At 39.4% G+C, this 23,231-nt stretch overlaps 1 protein-coding gene across 2 annotated transcripts in view; it reads left to right on the top strand.

The window, feature by feature from the left end:
- The first annotated feature begins 2,924 nt into the window (after positions 1-2,924).
- STAC (SH3 and cysteine rich domain) overlaps positions 2,925-23,231 on the top strand; it is a 169,671-nt gene continuing 149,364 nt past the window's right edge. The window contains exons 1-2 of one of the 2 annotated variants that reach the window (XM_030812150.1): positions 3,269-3,332; positions 16,519-16,694. Coding sequence is in view for 1 of the 2 variants with exons in the window: in XM_003256840.3 (XP_003256888.1) it covers positions 3,222-3,332 (111 nt within the window). In the remaining variant the exon portion in view is untranslated. Of the gene's footprint in view, positions 3,333-16,518; positions 16,695-23,231 lie in introns of both variants that reach the window. The other variant, XM_003256840.3, reaches the window with a different exon arrangement.

Raw genomic sequence — 23,231 nt, 5'->3', positions numbered from 1 at the left:
AAATGAGAGAAGGTTGGCAGCATTACACATTCTTCTGCTTAACGGTGTTTGCTGTGAAAGGCCCTTGGATGCAATCAGGAGGAGGCCTTTGCCCTCTTTACAAATTAATGAACAAGTACATAACCAGAAGTGGGAGCTTCCAGTTCGAGTTTGTGCAGATAAATTTCTGTACACCTCACACTTCTGCTGGCTTGATATTTACCCAGAAACCAGAGTGAAATAGACCATGAAGGGAATCTACAAAAATCACAAAGCTACGGACTTGAGACTTAGAATAATTATTCACAACCTCTTTTCCTCAGGCTTTACCAGACTGCAGTAGAAATGAGAAATCTTGACAACCATAGCTAAAATGTCATAAAGCTTCTAAGGCAGAATTTCCAGTCTTCTGTGAGGTCTCACATAAGCATTCCTGGGTGTCAGATGGGGTATCTCACACATAGCCATGAATATGTACACTTCTGCTCAGGGGTATCAATGCTTCATGAGGGGTACTCTGAGGATCACTTTGCTGGTCTACCATCTACTGATGCAAAGCACTGACAAATCCCATTGTTTTACAGAAGCATTCAGAGTCTTTTTCCATTCAGTGTGTGGAGGACACATGCAGTAACTAATGCCTAGACCATTTCTAGAGCTCGGGGGCTACAAGGGTAGCCTCTTTTCACCACCTTATTAACAAGCATTATACCAGAAGCTAGAGAAACAAGACGAACATGGCATTGCCCCTGCCCTAGGGGAGATCATAGTCCAACAGAAGAGCAGGCCACCTTGTCATTGATTACTTAGGAAAGGAAGTCATGGGAACATGGCATTGATTTGGGAATCTAAATCAGATAAATGGGTCAAGGAAGGAGATGTCAAGAATAGTAAATACTTGGATATGTGATTTGAAGAATAAGATAAGTTAGCTCGATAACAAAAGATGGGATGGAAAATAATGTGAAACAAACACATAAACAAAGGCATGATTTAGTTTGGGACACCATGGCTAATTCCTATGGTAGGTATTATTTATCAGACTAAGGATTTCTGTTGCTGGGATCAGGGTGGGGTGGAAAGGAAGGAGGTACTAGCTTCTCTAAATTTCCTTCAGGGGACAACATTTAAACATATACTGTTGGCTAATAGTGTTGCTAACTTGAGCTAAGCACTTACTAAAAGGAAGGATGACATCTTCAATTCTTAAAAAAAAGAAAATCCAAAAGAAAAAAAGATGAAAAATGTATTGTTGTAAGCCTTGACATGCTTGCTCACCAAGACTGGAATTGCCAGTAGACCCTGGGAGTTTTGTTTCCTAAGAAAACCCTCGTCTGGCCCCATGCTAGCTGAGGCTTCATTTGTACACACTCATCAAAGTCTTGTACTTTCCCTTATCATAGTTTTTTTTTAAAAAATGTGTGTGTGATTTAATTAATCACTGTCTCTCCCACTAGACTTAAATTCCAGGAAAACAGACTTAATCTGTGTTTTCTCTCTGCTGTATCATTAGTTTCTGGCACAATTCTGATACAGAATAGATGCTTGATAAAAATGTGTTGATATGGCTGCTCCTGTCATTGTGTTTGTGACTTTGGCTACTAGAATTTTGTCTCTATTGAACAATCAGGCATTGTGTTGTGAGAAGGAGAAAGCTGAAGCCATTTGGGCTAGCCAATCTGGCCCAGTACTGAGGGTCACCAGAAAATTTAGAGCATTTTGAAAGCTAAATGCTGAGTAAGAGGCTGACACTTAGAACAGTAGCTTTCAATTGACATCTGGGATGGAAAGAGTAAGAGTAAGTTTATTCTAAAAGACATGAGCTAGGGCATGGATGCAGGACCAAACACATAATTTGCAGGGTCAAGTACAAAATGAAAATGTGATCTCTTGTTAAATATTTTTACCGAATTTCAAGATGGCAGCATCAGTGCGGGGCCCTGTGTGACTGCACAGGTTGCACATCCATGAAGCTGTGCTTGCAAACATCTACAGCTAATTTTAAAAATCTGAACAGAAGTTTGCCATTTTCTTTTAAAAAACTGAGGGTATTTTGTATTAATGGGGGAAAAGAGGCTTTTAAATATCTAGGTGTGTTTCTTTTCCCTGCACACTGAGGTTGTCTTCAAAAGAAACTGGACCCTCTGTATCTTTATTCAGTGGGGCTATTCCTATGTTTCCAAAAGATTTAGTAAGGCAGGCTGGTTTGCCGCTCTGTGAACAGTCCTCAACTCTTGCTATACTGCAACATCCAATTGCTCTTCAGCCAAGACCTGGCCTAGATTTGAGGCTCCACAGTCCCAAATGCATGGATTTTGAAGCCCAAATGTGTTCAAATTCCAGTTTCACCAATTATAGTTTAGTGACTTAAGGCAAATTATCCTTCTTACATCTTCAATTTCCTCATCTATAAAATGGAAGTGATAATCCCTAGACGCATAGAGTAGCTGGGAGGATTAAATAAGGTAAAAAGAAAGGGTTTAGTACAATAAGTGCACAACAAACGAGGAACAGGTGTCCATATACACACTGCATTATCCCTCTGCTTTAGATCAAAGCTGAATGGAGGAAGCGCAGTGCCCGTGAGTCAGGGGACCCCCACTCCGACCCCTGCTCTCTGTCACTGAACCCTATAAATAGCGTAGCTAAGTCACTGTCTCTCTCAGTCACTATTCGTTAGGGTGAGGAATGAGGGAGTTGTTCCAAGTGGTCCTTTCTGGCAATATCATTCACAGATTTTTCTATTCTTTGGGGTTTGGGTCTGAATTTTCAGCATCCTCTCTGAAGAATCACCCCCACCCTGTGCCGGCGTGCGCCCAGCCTTCCCCCAGCCCTCTCCAGGGCGCTGCCCCCTGCCTGCCCTCACTACTCCAGGCGCTGGCCGCGCAGCCCCGCCCCAGAGCTGCCTCCCCGCCTCCTTCCTCCTCCTGCGGGCGAGCAGAAGCCCGCTCGCCCGCTGCCGAGTGGCAGTCACGACTGTCAGGTCGCCAGCGAGGTGGCCGCGGGCGCGGCGGGGCGGGGCAGGGCGCACTCTCCTCCACGCCCGCGGAAGTGCCGGGGAGGTGGGCAGGGCCGGGAGGGAGAGGCGGAGAGGCTGGAGGAGGGCTCGTCGGCGCCTTGGCGAGGATGGGAGTCCCCGGGACCCGGAGCTGAGCAGCCTGGCGCGCGGAGGGCAGGGCGCGCAGGAGGACAGAAGCCTCGCTGTTCCTCCGGGAGCCCAACACCGTTCCCGTGCGGCCACGATGATCCCTCCGAGCGGCCCCCGCGAGGACGGCGTGGACGGGCTGCCCAAGGAGGCGGTGGGCGCCGAGCAACCGCCCTCTCCTGCATCCACCAGCAGCCAGGAATCCAAGGTACCGAGCGCACTTGCCCCCAAGAGAACACAAACTCACTCTCTTCTCCTGTCGGTCCAGCTTTGTCTCTCCTCCGATCTAGCACGGGCGTGGGGGTCTGAGACTTGCTAGTTCGCCCAGGGCTGTAGGACTTGAACGTCGGTAGGACCCACTGAGACTTGAACGTCCGGTAGGACCCGCTGCTCACGATGCTGGACCACGTCCCTGTGGACCCAGCCTTCCCGCCCACACATTCACACACGCAATTCATGGTGGCTCCGGGTTCAGAGATCGATTTCTTGAGGGGTGGTGGTTTGGTTTTTTTGTGCTTTGAACCTGCTTGTGTCCAAAGCACGTGTAGGTAGGTATTAGGTGGCTTCTGAAGGCTGAGGGATGGAGACAGCCGAGGGATACTCTTCCAGAAAAGCTTGAGTACTGGGCCAGAAAAGCATGTACGTATCCCAAGGGTCTCAGAGACCTTTTGCTTAACAGGGATCACCCCTACCTTCAGATACCATTCACTAAAAAAGAAAAAGAAAAAGAAAGGGTTTGCCTGCGTTTGTCTGAAAGTTGATGTTCCTCTTGTGAAAGTTAATACTCTAAGAACCTATACTTGCTTTTATGAAAGTTACACTAACACGTATACACAAAACCAAGCCCGCAGCAGTTCTCCTGTCACTGTTACACTTCCTCTGAAACTCTCGTGGGTGCCAGGCACATGTTTGAAAATCTTGGAAGAGGATAGAGTAAAATGTGGCTGCTAGCAGTGCAATGCCAAATGGCAACTCAGCTGGTGGTGGAAATCCTAAGATGGAGTTTGTAGTTATGTGGATTCTTTTAAGTGTAGAGCTCCTGGCTCTTTATTCTGATTTCATTGTGCGATCCCCAGGCATTTGGGGAATGTGAGGCAGTCCGTGTAAACCAGCAAAGGAAAGGGGTTGCCAGTTTGTAGGATAGGGACAGGCCAGATGGGGCAAGGAAGACTGCGATCCTGTCTCTCTTCACATGCATCCCTGGAAGCCATTGATACGATCAGGAGGATGAAAATCACAGCCTGAGTGGCTCTGGGGATTTGGTGTGATACTGGGCACTGTACATTTCCCAGCCCCCTGAAGTTAACCATCAGTGATGGTAATCTAAGCCCGAAAGCTTTACATCTTATTTATTTTTATTTTTTTCCTGTTACTTACTGGCTGCCAGACCTGGGGTGTGTGTGTCAACTTTTCTAAAACTCGGTTGGAAATGAGGGAAAAAGCCCCAACTTCCAGAGACATTGTGAGGAGTACATGAGAGGCCCTAATGTCCCCCTGGCATACTGTAGGGACTCAATCATGTTTATCCTTTTCCTTCCTGAGATAAAGAGATGGAATCCATCTCATCTCAAATGATCCACTCCAAAGCAATCTGATAACCCATACACATGCACTACCTCTCCTCAGTCAAAAAGTTTCTGGGTATCATTGCCTCCCATTGAACATCAGTCCCCAGAGTGATATAGGTTAGTGGCCATTTTAGAGGAAAGCTACATTTTATAAATGAATGTAGCTAAACTCAAGAGTAAAACTAGTATTGAACTTTTTGAATTGGCCTGTTGCTCTGCAGTAGGCGTGTTCTGGAAAGGGCTTAGCATTTGGGCAAACAGTGGCATGGTTCAAATGCATTATATGGATTTGCTATTTATAGATGTCCTAATAGAAATTATTTGGCAGAGCAAAAACCACATATGTAATGCCCATAATTATCCACCAATTTATCTGGCTTATGGTTTTGTACAAATTAGTTTTTCTCAAAGTGGTCTATACACCGGATGTGTGTTTCTACATTCCTAAATTTGATGTCATGGCCTCAGTAAGCTTAATTAGTGGAGATGAACTATGGCAGCCCATGAACCCTAGGAAATTGAATGCAATATTGTATGCCTAAATGTGAATTTTTCTTGGCATAGCATTCATGATATTCTCAAAGGGATCCATGCCCCTTAAAAAAGGCTAAACTGCTAGTATGGAGGAACGTGTGGTAAGGTAAGGGAGTAGGATGGCATGAAACTGGAGGAGAGGAAGGCTCAATGCATTCTATTCTAGGAAGGCCACATGTTAAAGCTTACTGGCGTTTACAAGAATCTTTGACCCTGAGCATGAGAGCTTGGTGAGGAAAATGTGAACAAGACAGTAATAAGCATTCCATCTTACTCTTCCATGAAGTGGTCTTGTTTGTAAAATACCTTGTGGGACAAACATGGTTCAGGTCCCTTTGGCATTAAACTCTCTCAAGGAAGACTTAAAATTACTTTTTTTAAAGACTTAGGTTTTTCTGTCTTATTATAAGAGTAACAAATACTCTTTGTAGATATTTGAACAGTCCAGACATAAATGATGAAAAGAAAAATAAATTAACTCTTGGTTTACCATCCAGAAGCATCTACTAATAATACTTTGATCTATATCTTATGTCTTTTTAAATCTGTTTATATATTTACATAGTTGAGAGAACAATAGTGAGCATCTACTGAATGTTTACTGTAAGTCAGATACAACCTTAATCTTCGCAATAGAAGATTCTGTTAATATTTCTATTTTATGGATAGGGAAGTGGAAGCCAAGAAAGGTTAGATCATTTTCATTGTGAAAATGTATTTTATTATGGAAAATTTTAATATATATAAAAGTAGAGAAAACAGTATAAAGAACTGTCATGGACCTAATCATGTGGCTTCACAATCAATTCATGGACAGTATTGTTTTATGTATTACCACCACCACCACCACCCTACACATACCGGATCATTTTAAAGCAAATTCCAGACATGAAATAACTTCACCCGTAAATATGCTATCAGGTTGCATCTCTCAAGGATAAGGGTTATTTCCATAAACATGACTATAACCCCAATTAGCACATATTTCAGGTGTTTTAAACTAAGGGCCACTATATTCTTCGGAAGCCCACAAATAGTCTTTGGAAAATCTGTGAACAACCTGAACCAGCATTCAAAGTTGTCCGTGTACATGCATATGTGCATCATCTAGGGAAAGAATTTATAGCTTACCTCAGATTCACAAAGGGTCTATAGCTTCAAAGGTTATCTTAATGTCCTTTTTCTCTTTCCTGAGGAAATTGAGGCCCAAAAAGGGGCAGTGACTTGCTTGAGATCACACAGATATTTACTGGCAATACCCTTATCTACAAACCCCATCTTGGACTTTGGTATCCCAGTACAGTTTCCTCGGAGCAAATTTCTGTAAGCACAAGTCATAGTATAGTTTAATGTAATTGTGGATTTTCTTTATGAAATTAGTTGAGTTGAATAAGTTTGAAAGCCACTGATGTATCATACCCTTCTATCTTCCCACTAACTATTTCAGAAAGATGACAGCCTAATTTATTTTTTAAGGGCTTGACAGAGACCATTGAATATAAACAAAATTTCATGTCCTATTTTCCCTTATTTCAATGAATATCTTTTCTCCTACTGACTTACTGACAACACAGAAAGCTTGCTAGTGTCTAATGTGAAGGTTTGGTATAAATCTCTTTGTCATCACTTATATGACACAAGGTCACATTTTGATGATATTGGGGAACTATAGGCTTTGAGGTTGACCCACCTCTGTGAACATGCCTAATACCGCAAAGCCTCAGCTTCCTCATGGGGATGCTGATGGGGCTGCTACTACCCAATTGGTGTGGTTTTTGTAAGGCCTAAGAATACATAATACCCCTGATATGTTCGTTATAAGCATACACAAACATAAACCATCATTTATTTTCTCTATTTATTTCAAATCAGATGACTGCTACCACCAGCCAACCCCAAATGTCATCATTGGAATAATTTCAATAACCACAACTGATATTACCATAATGTAACTGAGTTTACCTCTTTGGGCTTTTAGTTATGCTAATTGATTACAATGAGACTTCACTTCAGCTATTTTGCATCCCCAAGAAGATAAGCCATAGACTCACCGGCATGTGACTTAGATTTTGAAATGGTGCTATAAGCCACCCAGTGCCCTAGTGGAGCCATGGACCAAAATGACCCTCATTCCTGGAGGTTATTTCTGAACCTGGACCACAATCCAACCTATGAAAAAGAAATCTCTAACCATGAAGACATGCCCTGAATCTCCCAGAAAGATTTCTGTGTTCATCTATCAGCAATTATTTTTTGAGTGCCTACTTTGTGCCCAGCATATCTCATACATATTTGTGAAGCTGTTATTAATAAGGAATTTAACTTCTACTCAGGGAAGAAGATGAAAGAAAACGAAACCTTGGCTTTGCATTGAAATCACCAAGGGAACCCAGGCCATAGGCTAGAACCACTAAGTTGAAATCTCTGAGAGAGATCTCAAGCATCAGTATTTTCCATACAGATGCCCACTGAAAACAGAATTAGAATAGTGTATACATAAACCCAAGTTTTGCTTTTTCTTCCACCTAATATTATATGTAAACAGTCTTCCTATACTCTTAAGTAATCAACCACACAAATATTGAAGATAGCCTAATATTCCATTTCATTGTTCTACCACATCAATTTCATCAGTCCCTTCTGATTTCATATTTAGGTTCTTTCCCAGATTTCATACATTTAAAAAATATTAAAATATACATTCCAATGCATAAATATTTGTATATGTTTCTGATCAGTTTCATGACAAATAGAATTAACTAGGTCTGAGTATAAACACTTCTAAGGTATTTTATTCTCATAACCACAGTGACCTCAGAAAAAGTCGTATTATAGTCTTTTTTTTAGTAAACTTTTCATCGAAGTACATCATCCCCAAAACTGCACACATTAAAAATTTATAGTTTGATGTATTTTCAAAAAGATAAACTCTTGACCTTTGTGTGACCACCTCATAAATCACAAAAAGAATATTACTGACACCCCAGAATCTCTCTTGTACCCCTTTCTAATCACTAACCTCCTAAAGGTAAATAGTATCCTCACTCTAACAACATAGATTATTTGCTCATTTCTGAACTTTTGATAAATCGAATCATACAATATTTTATGCCTGACTTCTTTCACTCAACATTATGTTGAAATTATCTGTGCCATTGTAGGTAGCAATAGTTTTCATTTTTATTACCATATAACATTCCATTATATGAATGGAACACAATTTATTTACCTACTCTACTGATGATGGACATTTGGATTGTTTCTTGTTTTGGGCTGCTATAAGCCATACTGCTATGAACATTCCTTATATATATTCTTTGTGGCACATATGAAGCTCTTCTATTGGGTATATACCTAGAAGTGGCATTTCTGGCTTATAGGGTATACACATGTTCAGCTTTAACATACTTTTCAAAATGGCTGTACCATTCATATTCCTGCCAGCAATGTATAAGACTTCAATCCACTCTTTGTGCTACCATCGTTTCATATTGTCTTTCTCATTTTGGCCATCTAATAAGCAATTAATGGCATTGCAATGTGGTTTTAACTTGTATTTCCCCAATGACTAATGAGCTTAGCAGTTTTTACATGTTTATGGCATTTGATATCTTCTTGTGTAGTTGTTCAAGTCTTTTGCCCATTTTTCTATTGGGTTGTTTCTTATTAATTTGTAGGGGTTCTTCTCATATTCTGGATATGAGAACGTTGAGAGAAAAATATATTGCAGATATTCTATTCTACACTGAAAAAAAGGCTTATCTTTTTTCTTCTTCACTGAAATTCCTAATTTAATGTAGTCTAATTCTTACATTTTCTCTTCTATGGTTGCGCTTTTTGTGTACTGCTTATGAAATCTTTGCCTATTCCAAAGTCATATAGATATTCTCCTATTATTATTTTCTAGAATTGTTATTATTTGCCTTTCACAGGTGGATTTACAATTCATTTGGAATTGCTTTTTTGGTATGGTGTGAGGTAAGGGTCAAGATTCATTTTGACTATACCACTTTTGCTATCCATAAATAATTTGACTGTATATGTGGAAGTTTCTACTCTGCCCATTGGCCTCTTTGTCTAACCTTCTACCAGTACAGCACTGTCTTAAATGCAATGATTTTATTTAAAAGGTCTTGATATCTGGTAGTGTAAGCCCTGGAGCTTTGCTCTTCTTTTTCAAAACAGATCTGAGTTATTTTTGACTCCTTGCATTTCCACGTGCACTTTGGAATCACCTGATCAATTTGCACAAAAACACCTGCTGGGATTCTGAATGGAACTGCATTGAATCTATAAATCCATGTGGAGAGAATGGGCATGTTCTCACTCCAGAGTATTTGCTTTTGTCAAGTCCCCTAGGACATCATTGAGAGGAACCAAATTTTGTTACTTTTTCAGTTTGGGGTTTACCAAACCAACTTTTGTTGTCTAAATTCAAGCCTCAAATCTATGTGAGGGCAGATCCATGAATAAGAATTCCAAGATAAATATTTTATTTACTTATTTATTTTTGTCCACCTTAAGTCTAAACTAAGATTTCTTTATCATCAACCTGAGTTGGTAAGAATTTTGTTTCTAGTTCATTTTTTTCCTTCTTTTTTAGATTCCACTCCACGTAGACATCAAAACCAACCTAGGTTTTTCTTGACTGTGGTAAAATATGCATAACATAAAGTTTACCACTTTAACCATTTTTAAGTGTACAGTTCTACAGCATTAAGTACATTCACATTGTTGTGCAGCCATAACCACCATTCATCTCCAGAACACCTTTATCATCTCCAACTGTAACTCTGTACCCATTCAACACTAATTACTCATTCCCCATCCCCCTCTTTCCCCAGTCTCTGGCAACTACCATTTGGCTTTTTATCTATATGAATTTGACTATTCCGGGTTTACCACATAAGAGAAATCATATAATATTTGTCCTTTTGTGATTGAATTATTTCAGTTAGCATAATGTCTTCACAGCTCATCTATGTTGTGGCATGTATCAGAATTCTCTTCTTTTTTAAGGCTGAATAATATCCCATTGTATGTATATACTACATTTTGTTTATCCATTAATGCATCAGTGAATACTTGGGCTGTTTCTACCTTTTGGCTACTCTGAATAATGCTGCTATGAAGTGGGTGTGCAAATACTTGTTGAAGTCCCCTCTTTCATTTCTTCTGGGTATATAACCAGAAGTGCAATTGCTGGATCATCTGGTGATTCCATGTTTAATTTTTTGAGAAACTGCCATCCTATTTTCCACAGGGGTTGCACAGTTTTGGATTCTGATGAGTAATGCACAAGGATTCCAGTTTCTCTGCATCCTCACCAACACTTGTTATTTTCTGGGTTTTGTTGATCCTGATGGGTACAAGATGGTATCTCGTGTTTAGTGATGTAGATCATGTTTTTATGTGCTTATAGGTCATTTGTATATCTTCTTTGGAGAAATATCTAGTCAAGGCCTTTGTCCATTTTGAAATTAGATTGTTTGGTTTTTGTTGTTGGATCGTAGTATTATAGCTTTTTAACCAGCAAATTTGAATGACGCAGAAGTATTGAATTTTATTATTGTTTTACTTACATGTATTCATTGAAAGGGTTATTTTTCATGCTTTTTTATTACCTGTCTTTTTTGGTATGTGAATCATCTGTTCATGTCCTTGTCCATTTTAATACTGTTTATTCCTTTCCTATTGGTTTAAAAAAATTATTTATAAATATTAAATTCAACCTTTCAGATACATTGCTAACATTTTCCCAGATTGAAATTTGTCTTTTTTCAATTTTATTACATTTTCAATGTAGAAGTTTCCTTTTTTATGGTTTTAAATGTCTCAAATTTATTTAGCTATGTTTTATTCTTTTCAATTATATTTAGAAAGGACTTCCCAACCCTGAGAACAGAAAAATAAAATAACCTGTGTCGTTTCTCTAGATCCTCAATATGTACTTTTTGCTTTTATCATTTTCATCCATCTGGAATTTATATCATTATGTAGTATGAAGAAATCTATTTTTTCCCAAATGATGAATCAGTATTTCTAAAACCATTTGTTGAATAATTTATTCTTTTTTCACTGATTTGAAATTTTATGTTTTTTATGTAATAAATGGTAATATGTATTAGATTCTCTTTTAGAGTTATCTATCATATTCTGTTTTGTAACTTTATTTTTGCATTTATTACTGTACTGTACTCTTGTATGACTATTATCATGCTTTAATTATTGTAGCTTAATAATAGAGTTTGATAATTAATAATACAAGTACCCTCTCGGAAGTTTTATATTTATCTGTGCTCAACTTTTTGTCTTCTACCAAATTATAAAAATAATATTTTGAAAGTAATTTCATGAAACTCCTAATATTATTTCAGTGAAATCTTTACAATAATGAAATTTCTTATCCAAAAACATAGTATATCTGTAGTTATTGAAACGCCTGTCTTTTATGCCTCTCATAAATGCTTGAAATTGTCTTCAAATATTTCCTGCCAAAATTCTTTGTTAGCTATTTTCCAAGCGTCTTGGTCCATTCAGGCTGCTAAAACAAAATGTCATAAACTGGGTTTATAAACAACAGAAATGTATTTGTCACAGTTGCAGAAGCTGGAAAATCCAAGATCAAGGCATCGGCAGAGGGTCTGTTTCCTGGTTTATAGATGGAATCCTGTAGCTGTGTTGTCTCGTGGTGGAAGGGGCAAGGTAGTTCTCTGAGGCCTCTTTATAAGGGCACTAATCCGAATCATGAAGGCTCTGCCCTCATGTCCTAATCACCTCCCAAAGGCCTCACCTTTTAATACCGTCATACTGGTGGATTAATTTTCAACAAATGAATTTCAGGGGGACACAAACATTAAGAACATAGCACAAGGTATTTTATACTCTGACTTACTATTATGAATTACCATTTTTATATTTTTTTATTTTTTAACTGGTGATAGCTGGCACATAAGAAATTCATTGTTATATTAATTTTATAATCTAAAATCATTTATATTCCATTTCTTATCCATTAATAAAGAAATACAATGTTGCTTACTAGTTCAGAGCATGGGCACAGACCCAGTTGTGTTCAAATCCCATTGTGCCAGTTTGGGATGCCACTTAACAAGCTTTCCTGTCCCTCACTTTCCAGAGATTCACTGTGCTTTCCATAAAGTGAGCATAATAATGTCCTCTGCAGCATTGCCATTCAACTTAATTAGTGTATGTAAAGTGCTTAAGACAGAGCCTGGCATATAGCAAGTAAATGACAGCTATTATTTTCAGATTATCATCATATGTGAAATAATAATTTTGCCTCTGTAACTATAATTCTCTTTCATTTGGGGGGGAAAGGGAGTGCAGTGGGTAGGGACAGGGGTTTATTGCTGGAGAACTTCCAAACGTATGGTAAATATTAGAAAGATACCAGGCTGGCACATGACTTAACTTTAAATGCCACTAGTGTTTTACTATACATGTAATATTGTACGGTATTGGTGCTGACAGGTGGCCTTAGCTCTCCTGTAAACCACTAGCCACTCTAGAAGCCACCAAAAGTACTAATACAGCCTGAGAAAAATCATGTGGTGCACTGCAAATTCAACTTAAAGACAAATTCATTTCCAACTAAGTCATTCCTTAAGATCCCCTTCTACACAAATTCCAGACATCCCACTCATGTTCACAATTAAACTAAGATAGTCTTTCTCATTTTAAAGATAGGTCATGTTCCTAGCTTACGAAGAATTTCCATCAGGAATAGATGTGAAATTGTTTCAGATGACTTTTTGGCAAGTATGGAGGTAACCATGTGATTTTTCTTTTCTTTTTTTTTTTCTTTTTTGTCCTTTGGCCTCTTTATCTGATGGATTATATTAATAGATGTCCTAATATTAAACTTTAAACTCTTATTACAATCCTGGAACAAGTCCTACTTGGCCATGGGGATTTTCTTTTAATAAACTTCTGGGTTTTGATTGCCAATGCTTTATTATTTTTACATCCACATACATAAGGGAGATTGTTCGATAACTGTCACTTTTGTGTTCTTGGTCAGATTTTATTTTTAAGGCTATGCCAAGTTTCAGAAAATGAACTGGGAACATGTCCATGAATGTTTTTATTTTGTTTTTGTATTTTTATGTGTGGAACACATTTTATGGAACCCACAAATAATATTCTCTTTGAATGTTTAAAAAAATGCCAATAATATCTAAACCTGTCACCTATCTTAAAACAAAATTTGAAAATTTTTTCCATTATTAAATTCTATTCCTTTTTTCCTAAATTGGCTCGAGTCAGATATGTTAACTTGTATTTTACCAGAAAATTATCCATTTTACTTAAATCTTCATAACATCTCCAGATGGGTTATAGGAGGACAGCCCTGGGAACTTCCTTCAGTCTCGTCCCATCTTCCCTCTCTCTGGCAGGATTCCCATGAATTCCATCTTGTTCATACCCTCTTTTATACTTTTCTATTTCTGTGTAACACTCATTCCTTAGATCTGGATTTGAAATCAGAAGCATTAAGCACGAGTGCTCACATCTCTACCTTACCAAAAGAAAGGATCCCTTGCTCCCTCTTTCAATCTCTCACTCTTTCTTGGTTCCCCTCTTACTGCTATAGAAGTTGCTCTTTGATCCCACTGGCAATCTGTCCTCTGCCCATCTTTCAAATGTTGTTCTTCCCCAGCATTCTGTTTTTCACCCCCAGCCCTTCTCATGCTTCATAATCTCTCTGGGCTAAATCTTACTTCTTATTATTTCATCCACCAGCTGAAAACTCCTAAATCTGCATCTAACCCAGACATCACTCTAGTGATCGCCAGACCAATACATCCTGCTACCCTTTGGACAGTCTCTGTTGATGCCCACATCTTAAATTCAAGCTACCCTCAATGGAATTTATCATTCTTGATTCAGCTGTCACCCCATTTCTTCTTCTGTGCTCTCTTTGTTATTAATTTGTTTTTTCTTATGTGCTCTTCCTCTGATGAGCTCCTCCATAGAGAAGCATCATCCATGGAGTCAACCAAGCCAGAAAACTAGAAGCCCTTGATGATCCTAAGCAGGGCGGGCTGAGCAGGGAGGAGGCTGTTTGACAGCAGGTAGAGAGAAGACAAGATGTCTTGCAGCTCCCAGAGCATGCTTCATTTGTCTGAAAATGAAACATGTACCTGTTGCCTGTTTCTAATGGCCCTCATAGCTGAAGTTACAGCCAGCATGTTTTTCTCAGGTCTGGAAGCAACTGTGACCACAGAATGAAGGACTGAGGTCAGACACGAAGAAAGGAATAAAGAAGGAAGACCCAGAACACCCCGAGGCTCCCAGGAATGCCACTGCTCCCTTGCCCTCCAAACTGATATCAGGGGAGTGAAAAGCAGCACCAGAGTTCTGTATGCCTCGATAAGATCTCACATTCCCTCCCCTCCCCTCTAACACTCTGTTTTATCAGAACAAGGTGACCTGGAGACCTTGGAAAAGATTCCCATCACACAACTTTCCCAGTAATGTCAATAACTAGAAGCACAAGGCTGCAAGACCCCTTCCTCTCATAGTTTCCTCTCTGAACATATCTGTACATCTGCTAATCCAGCCCATCGTCCAACCTCCCTACAGGTCAATACCCTCCACTCTACTCTCTAGAATTCACTTTTTAGCAAAATCCTCTTTATCCTCAACTTCCTCTCTGATGAGTCCTTCACTTCTTATGCTAATATCTAGTCCTTTCCTTTCTTTCTTTTTTTGAGATAGGGTCTTATTGTGTCACCTAGGCTGGAGTGCAGTGGTACAGTCATGGCTCACTGCAGCCTCAGCCTCCCAGGCTCAAGCAATCCTCCCACTTCAGCCTCCCAAGTAGTTGGGACTACAGGCACATACAATCATGCCCAGCTAATTTTTATTTATTTATTTACTTACTTATTTATTTATTTAGTAGAGAGGAGGTCTCCCTATGTTGCCCAGACTAGTCTTGAACTCCTAGGCTCAAGCAATTCTCTCACCTCAGCCTCCCAAAGTGCTGGAATTATAGTCACGAGCCCCATGACCGGCCCCTGCAGAGCTTTCAGGTGATGGTTGTTTTTTCCTTCATCATGCCTGGTGGCCAGGGAGGCAGCCTTACTGCTGCCTCCAGTTTATTGTCTCTCTTCCCTTAAAACTCACAGCTTTAAAATCCATGCTCTCAGATTCTCCCATTTCCTGCTGTTATCAGCAGTCACCTCCCAATCCCAGGGAGGTCTCATCTGCCAGAGCCAGGCCTACTCTAATTCACTCCAGCACTATTCCTGTTGTACATAATCCTTTATGATTTTTCACACACTGAAGATGACTCTTCCAAATACCCTGACCTCCTGATCCTTAAACTTTTCTCCTCCTATGATCTTGTCTTCCACCCTCTTCCATATCAGCCACCCACTTCCATAAGCATTCCCAAGACTTCATTCAAACAAGCATTACACCCTCTCTAGAATCTCCCTTTCAAGCTTCCCACTCTGTGGCTACCATCTAATTCTCTTTAGCCTTTCTATTCCAATAGTATTTCAGCCACACCAGAGCATAAAATCCATTAAATCAGTGAATTTACCCTCCTTTCATTATTCCTCACCCATTTTAGGTTCTTAGATTCTACTTTTCCTTCACTGTAATTACTTCTTTGCAAACACCCTCAGCTCCCTTGCTCCTGTGTCCCTTTGTTCAGCATCACCTAGAAAATTCAATCTACCTAAAGCTCATTTTCCACCTACTCTGAACCTGTACTTCTGGAGAAAGTAGAGAAGACAGATGATAAACAAGGTAAAAAAATGCATAACATTATTTTAGGCAGTGATAAAGCTAAATAGAAGAGTACTTGTGGAATAGGGTAGCATAGGGAGCTATTTTACGTAGACTGACTCCTATGGGCTGAATATGTGTGCCCTCCAAATTTATGTTGAAACTCTAATCTCCAATGTGATAGTATTTGGACATCGGCCTTTGGGAGATAATTAGGTTATGAGGGTGAAAGCTTCATGATGCAATTAGTGGCCTTATAAAAACAGACAAGAGAGAGCTTCCTTCTTCTCTCTGCTCTCCCTCATGTGAGCATGTAGCAAGAAAGCAGCCATCCATGAACCAGGAGGAAGGCCCTCAGCAGGAAATTGATCATACTGGCACCCTGATCTCAGACTTCCAGCTTCCAGAGCTGTGAGAAATAAATGTTGATTGCTTAAGCCACCCAGTCTGTGGTATTCTTATTACAACAGCTCAAACTCTCTAAGACAGTGACTAGAAAAGGATTCTGTGAAAAAGTAAGTTTTGTTTCAGAAACCAGAATGGAGTAAGGGCATGAGTTGTGCGAAGAACTAGGGGAAAAGAAGAAGCCAGCAGTGGGGGAGAGATCTGAGCAAAGCCCCAGAGGTGGAACAGGCTTGCATTTGTGAAGAGCAGCTACAAATCTCGGGTGCTTATTGTTGAGTAAACAACAGGAAAAATAACAGGAGGTGAGTACAGACACCTAAACTCACCTACGGAGAGGTGAGTCCAGTGGCTGGATCTTCATTGTCCAATATGGTAGCCATTAACCACATGTGGCTAGTTAAGTTTATATTGAAATTAATTGAAATTTAAAAATCAGTTTCTCAGTAACACTAGCCATATTTCAAGTACTTGGTAAGAACATGTGGCTAGGGGCTACTGTATTAAACACCACAGATTAGAGAACATTTTCATGATGGCACAAGGCTCTAGTGGACAGTGCTGGCTTGGTCCTATGGACTTCATTGTTCATGCTAAGGAATTTAGATTTTTATCCAAGTTTGAAAGAAAACCACTGGAGAAAGCCAGGGAGGAGGAGGATCTAGACAGTACATGACTCACATTTTACAAAGATTACTGTGGCTGCTGTATGCAATGGGACTACAGCATAGCAAGAGTAAAAGTAAGGAGGCCAGTTAGAAAGCTATGGTAGTCCAGATTAGGGAGAATCTGGTAGCACACAGTGGACAATTTAAGAAGTGATATAGGCCCGGCACAGTGGCTCACACCTGTAATCCCAGCACTTTGGGAGGCTGAAGCGTGATCACCTGAAGTCAGGAGTTAGGGACCAGCCTGGCCAACATGGCAAAACTCTGTATCTACTAAAAATACAAAAATTAGCCGGGTGCAGTGGTGCACACCTGTAGTCCCAGCTACTCAGGAGGCTGAGGCAGGAGAATTGCTTGAACCTGGGAAGTGGAGGTTGCATGCCACTACACCCCAGCCTGGGCAACAGAGTAAAATTCTGTAAAAAAAAAAAAAAAAAAAAAGGAATATTTTAGAAATAAAATCAACAAGAGTTCCTATGAATGTATACTGTGAGATGTGAAGGAGAGGGATAACTCAGGAATGATTTTTAAAAGGTTAATAGGAGAATCAAAAGATAGATATACATATATATCAAAATATTTTATGATCCAAGAAGCCCTGTGCAAATGTAAGTTGGTAGCAGCCACAGTAACCTTCAAAAAGATTGGATGTGAACTTAATCTTATGGATAACTTTGCAAAGATAGAAACAATGTAGCTGGCTTGACTGAAATTGCATACTGGGAAGAGACAGACAAAGTTGAAGAGGTCAGATGAAGGTCTTGGAAACTGGGCACAGGGATTTAGATTTGAAAGGTGAGGATAAGAGAAGTCACTAATGTTGTAATAGTGAAGTGAAAGATGGATTGGCATGGGGAGCACCTAAAGCCAGGGAGGTGAGTAATCCAGTCTTTAAAAGATGACAGAGAGCAAATGAGAAGAAAGAGAAAAGAGCAGACATGAGAGGAATTTCGATGACAAGTAGAAGTGTCTGTTTCCTCCTCAGGGAGCCATCTTCACAGAGCCTGCACAAGAGGTGGAAGTCGGGATCAGGAGGGCCCTTATCTGGCTAGAGACTACTTGGTCACAGTGAACGACCAGAATACATGAACAAAGATTCTAAGATCAGAGCCAGAAATGTGGAAACAAGGAAGATTCCAATGGTGGGGTGAGAACCAACAGAGCAAAAGGGGCTAATGTTAGCAGTTAGAAGATAAGAAGCAGGATGGAATGAGGTGCAAACAAAGTCATCAAGAATTAAAAGTTTTAGTCTCACTGCTTATGGAAGCTCTTCTCTTCTATGTTGCTTGGTCCATGTAGGTTATCAGTTAACCTTCAGTCATAAGGATTGACTGTCAGTCCCAGTAATCTACATTTAAATCTCCTCATGTAGCAAGAAGATAGCAGCAAGGGCCAGAATCATGCAACAAGAAAACACATTGATTTTTGGCTTCTATAAGCATCTCTCCACAAAGTTAAAAAAAAAAAAAAAAAAGGTGAGCGTCAAGTAGAAAGACATTGGATTAGAATAATTTACTTCAGTCCTAGAGTCTTTCTGGTACATAATATTTACCTCTGCGATAGAGAAAACTCTCTGGTCATAGTTTTCATCATAGAAATTTATTTCCTCCTCCCCTAGTTAATCTTATTCTAAAAACACAATGGGAGCCCCACCCTGGAATTCAACAAGCTTAGAGATTTTCATATTGATTTCTTTTTTTATATTTTGTTTTAGCAGATATTGAACCAAAGTTTTATCAAGCAGAGTATACATGACTTAGATATACATATGAAAAATTAATTATAAATTGGATCTCTGTTTATTGAACAACATTTTTCTAATAGTTTCATTAAAAAATTTGAGATGAAGTTCCTTGGAAAAATAATATTATAAAAAATAATAAAAATCACAGGATACAAATGCAATAAATATTTTACATCAGATTTATGGTTGAAAAATGCTAGGGATAATTTTCTGATAACACATTATTACTACTATACAAAGTTAGTCACTACTTTTTTCCAGAGTTCCATATTTTAGGGGAAATTAGTGCTTTCCATCTCACAGAAGTACAGGGATGCTTCATTGGAATGCTCAGGAAAGGAGTCATCCGGGAGAATCAAGCCATACTAATAATGGGGAGAATGAAAATGTTCCAAGCATTTTTCCTGTTGGTAATTTTGCTTGTAAATCTTTCTGGCTCACATTTCCCTGCTTTTAAAAGCAGAATATACCAAATGTAATTTCATTCCCATATAATAACAGCGTTGCAAATGCTTTGTAAATTTCAAAGCAATTTTATCGTTTTTATAATTTCCTTTTCCTAATTACTCAGAATCACTCTTCTGAATGCCAGTTATTGAACTTATTATACATAGGGTAGTTTTTTCCTCGCACTAATGACTCTATACTGCTATTCTTTCCTAGTTCTTGTGCCTGATTCTTACATTTTACTATCTCCTCCCACACAGAGACTATCCCTCTCTCCAGTCTACTCTAAGGCTTCTAATTTGCTTCTGCTAATTTGCGTTTGTAGTGGAAAATAAATCACCAAACTAGTTGGAGTTTTTTGTTTCTCAAAACAAAATGGACACTGAGCCTAATGGACTATCAGAAAAGTAAACACGGTTTTGTCTTTTAGTGTTTTGTTTTTGTTTTTTATTTAGTGATTAATCTGGTAGTTCAGACTTTTTGTTTATATTTTCTGATTCTTGGTTATGTTTCCTATAAGTCATTTTGTCAGATACTGAGTTCCTGATAGATTTGAAATTTCTTAACTCTTGTTTAAAAGGCAAATCAATTAAGATAAAGTTGCTGGTACTCATTTAATTAATACATTTTTGCTGGTTGCTTAATGTGTTGATCAGTTTAGTGGTCATTATTTTCGATGGATCTGACCTTCTAATTAACATTGAAGAAATACATTCTCAAATATAAGATTTCATTATTGTCAATATCTGAGTGGATCTCTTTAAGCTGCCATATTGGGCACTATCTCTTCTATTCAGTTACATGTCCTGTAAGTGAAAATGATCAAAATAAATGTTCCATGAATATGCTGCATGAGGCAAAAAAAAATTAGCAAAAGAAGAAAAATCCAGTTTACAAAAATAAAGCATACAGTTTATGCTTCTTCCCATGAATACAAGAAAGAACATGACGTAAAATCAAGAGGCCTCATGTCAGACCACCACTCAGACTACTGAAGCCTCCAAATCATGCAGATATTTAATCATTGTGAAAAATCTACCTTCCACAAGGAATAACTTCAATCCACTTTGGATCACCCAAGTGCTCTTAGAATTTCAAGGATTTTATGAGCTTGTCTGAGAAAGCAATATAAGTTGTTTCATATGTTATTTCTTTGTTCGTTCTTGTGGTTAGGATTATTTTGGCAAAGTTTATTTCATAGATTGCCGATAAGATGACTTTTGCATGCGGCAGGCAGCAAAAAATAAAATAAAATAAAAAATAAAAATAAAACAACCTAAGCTCAATTTGTAATAGATTATAGTGTTGATGATGGGAGATATTTAAAACTTGTGTCTGACGAGCCAAGAGCAAAATGCCAAGCCATCTAGCTCCATGGCAGGATCTTTCCTGGCTCTCAATTGGACCTTCACTGGTAAGTTTGTCCATAGCCTGGTTGGACAGCTAAACGAAAAGCCTGAATCTAGCTCTCTGAGCCCATGCATCTGGTTCCCAGACTCTGCGCAGCAGCTGTGAAACAGAAGGAAGCTCATGAGGAGAGCAGCAACTTTGACCTCATCCCCTGACAGTCAGACTAAAATGTTACCTGCCAGTTTATGAGCTTTGTAGTAAGACTATTTTACTGCCATCTGTGAAGTTATGTTAAAAAAGAAAGAAAAAAAGAAAGAAAGAAAGAAAGGGAGAGGGAAAGAGAAAGAGAGAAAGAAAGAGAAAGAAAAAGAAAGAAAGAGAGGGAAAGAGAGAGAAAGAAAGAAAGAGAGAGAAAGAAAGAAGGAAGGAAGGAAGGAAGGAAGGAAGAAAGAAAGAAAGAAAGAAAGAAAGAAAGAAAGAAAGAAAGAGAAAGAAAGGAAAGAAAGAAAGAAAAAGAAAGAAAGAAAGAAAGAAAGAAAGAAAGAAAGAAAGAAAGAAAGAAAGAAAGAAAGAAAGAAAGAGAGAAGGAAGGGAGGGAGGTAAGAAAACAGTCACCCATCAGATCATATCATCTGACTTGAAGGAGCCTCCTTCTGACATACAGGTTGCTGTTGCTGTGGAAGGTATTCAGTTCAGATTTTCTATCATCCCTTATTCCTCACCTCTAGTTGAGGTCTCTAAAAAGCAGAGCCTGAGGTTCAGAAGCATATAATTCATGGAAGGTGTGCTGTCAGGAGAAAACCCTAGATAGGATACAGCAGGAGAGAGGGCTGAACAAGAATGTGGTCTCATGTAAAGTCTTACCTTGGCCTGACCCACATGGGGTACAGAGTGCACCAGAGTTTCCCCTCCCTTAAGGAAATATGGCAGGACTTTTTTTTAACTTTGTATCAGCTAGTCTTTGGCTCTAGAAATGGAAGAGGGAGGGAAGTACAATCTCCCAGAGGGGACAGTTCCCATTAGTTGAGGGTGATTCTCTAAAGGAAGAGAGATCTGCCTGCCAAAGCCACTGGGAGACAGGGCAAGGGCCCCAACAGGGAGGGTCTGGATTGGGCAACCACAGCACCCTCTACAGCTGTTTCCTGCCTGTGCCTCTTTAGCCAGAGCAGTCGTTTCCCTTTTCCATGCTCTAATATTCAGAATTTTATTACAATTTTTGCTCCAAAAGAAAAGTGCTGCATTTGACAATGCGTTGATAGACACCTGACATAAGTCTATGAGGGCTTTTGGCCCTGGGAACTGGCTGGTTACCCCTAGCACGACACTGAGTAACATAGCAGAAAGTGTGAACTATAGATTTTCAGAGAGGGTGTTTCCTCTCAGAAAACACCATTTGGAGGGGAGGGATAGCACTTGGCAAGATTTCATTTGGCCAATTTAAAGTGCTGAGTGATGGAGGACAGGTGGCCCAGCTGCCTTGCTCTCCTAAGACAGCCTTGGTGATCTTGTCCCCTCATATGGCCATCCTTCAATCTAAAATAACTCAATTTATTAAAAAACCATGGCTCTAGGGTAACTTACTCGAGAATCTTGGAAAGATTTCAATTAAATTGACTCATATACATTCAGTTTTTTAAAATGGTCTCCCAACTGACACTGAAGTCATAGATAAATCAAAGCCCAGATCTGGAGTCAACCTGGATTGTGCCTCAAGGTTAAGCCAGCTTCGACCAGCTATGGCTAATTCTATGACTTAGGCAGCCCCATGCAAAATGGAGGCACTCATGTGCAAGTGCTTTGGAAAACAGTGAAGGAAATTAATAAATGGAAAGAAAGGATTAAAGTGTTTAAAAGGGGGTGGGTTGTTGCCCCGGTCGAAAGAGGTACAAGCAGTAAAGTAATAGTGAGTGACCTGTGGAAGCTTTCCTGCTCAAGACCCAGCACTAAACACTTTGCTTTCAATGTCTCATCGCCTGCGAGTTTCTCAGTTTCACACAGGATAAGTAGTTCGGTGTCAAACTCAGGTCACCTGACTCCCAAACCTGGGCTACTATGTTTCAGATTCAGATAGATATTAGAGAGATAAATGGATAGATACAGAGATAGAAATATATAAATAGACACACAGCACTTGCTGCTCAGCTACTGTCAAATGGTCATTTGTCCACGTGTTATATAACTATTCAAGAGCCTTAATGGAGCATTCTGAATCTCAGTTCACTGAAAATATAATGTAAAGGAACATTTGAGATCATCACAGATAACCCCATGATTTTAGGGTTGAGGGAACTGAGGCTCACAGAGCTTGAATTATTCTCGCAATAACACACACATACTACAAGCAAAATCCACAAGACAGAACATTTAGACCTATACGCTGGGTTGGGACATCCTATCATGACCTTCAAGAATGTTATAGAGCAGTTGGCTGCAAACTTAAGTGCATCAGAATCACCTAGAGGGCCAATTAAAACACAGATTATTGGACTTCATCCCCAGAGTTTCTGATCTGGTAGGTACTGGGAGAGAGCTGAGATTTTGCAGTTCTGACAAGTTTCTGCTGATGCTCGTGCTAGTAATACAGAGACCAGACTTTGAGCACCACTGCCATAGAGGTAAATACCTACTCTGAG

This window comes from Nomascus leucogenys, chromosome 4, assembly GCF_006542625.1.
Source record: "Nomascus leucogenys isolate Asia chromosome 4, Asia_NLE_v1, whole genome shotgun sequence".
Classification (NCBI taxonomy): domain Eukaryota; kingdom Metazoa; phylum Chordata; class Mammalia; order Primates; family Hylobatidae; genus Nomascus; species Nomascus leucogenys.
The sequence above is the reverse complement of the archived record's forward strand: the minus strand, read 5'-3'. Positions and strand labels throughout refer to the sequence as shown.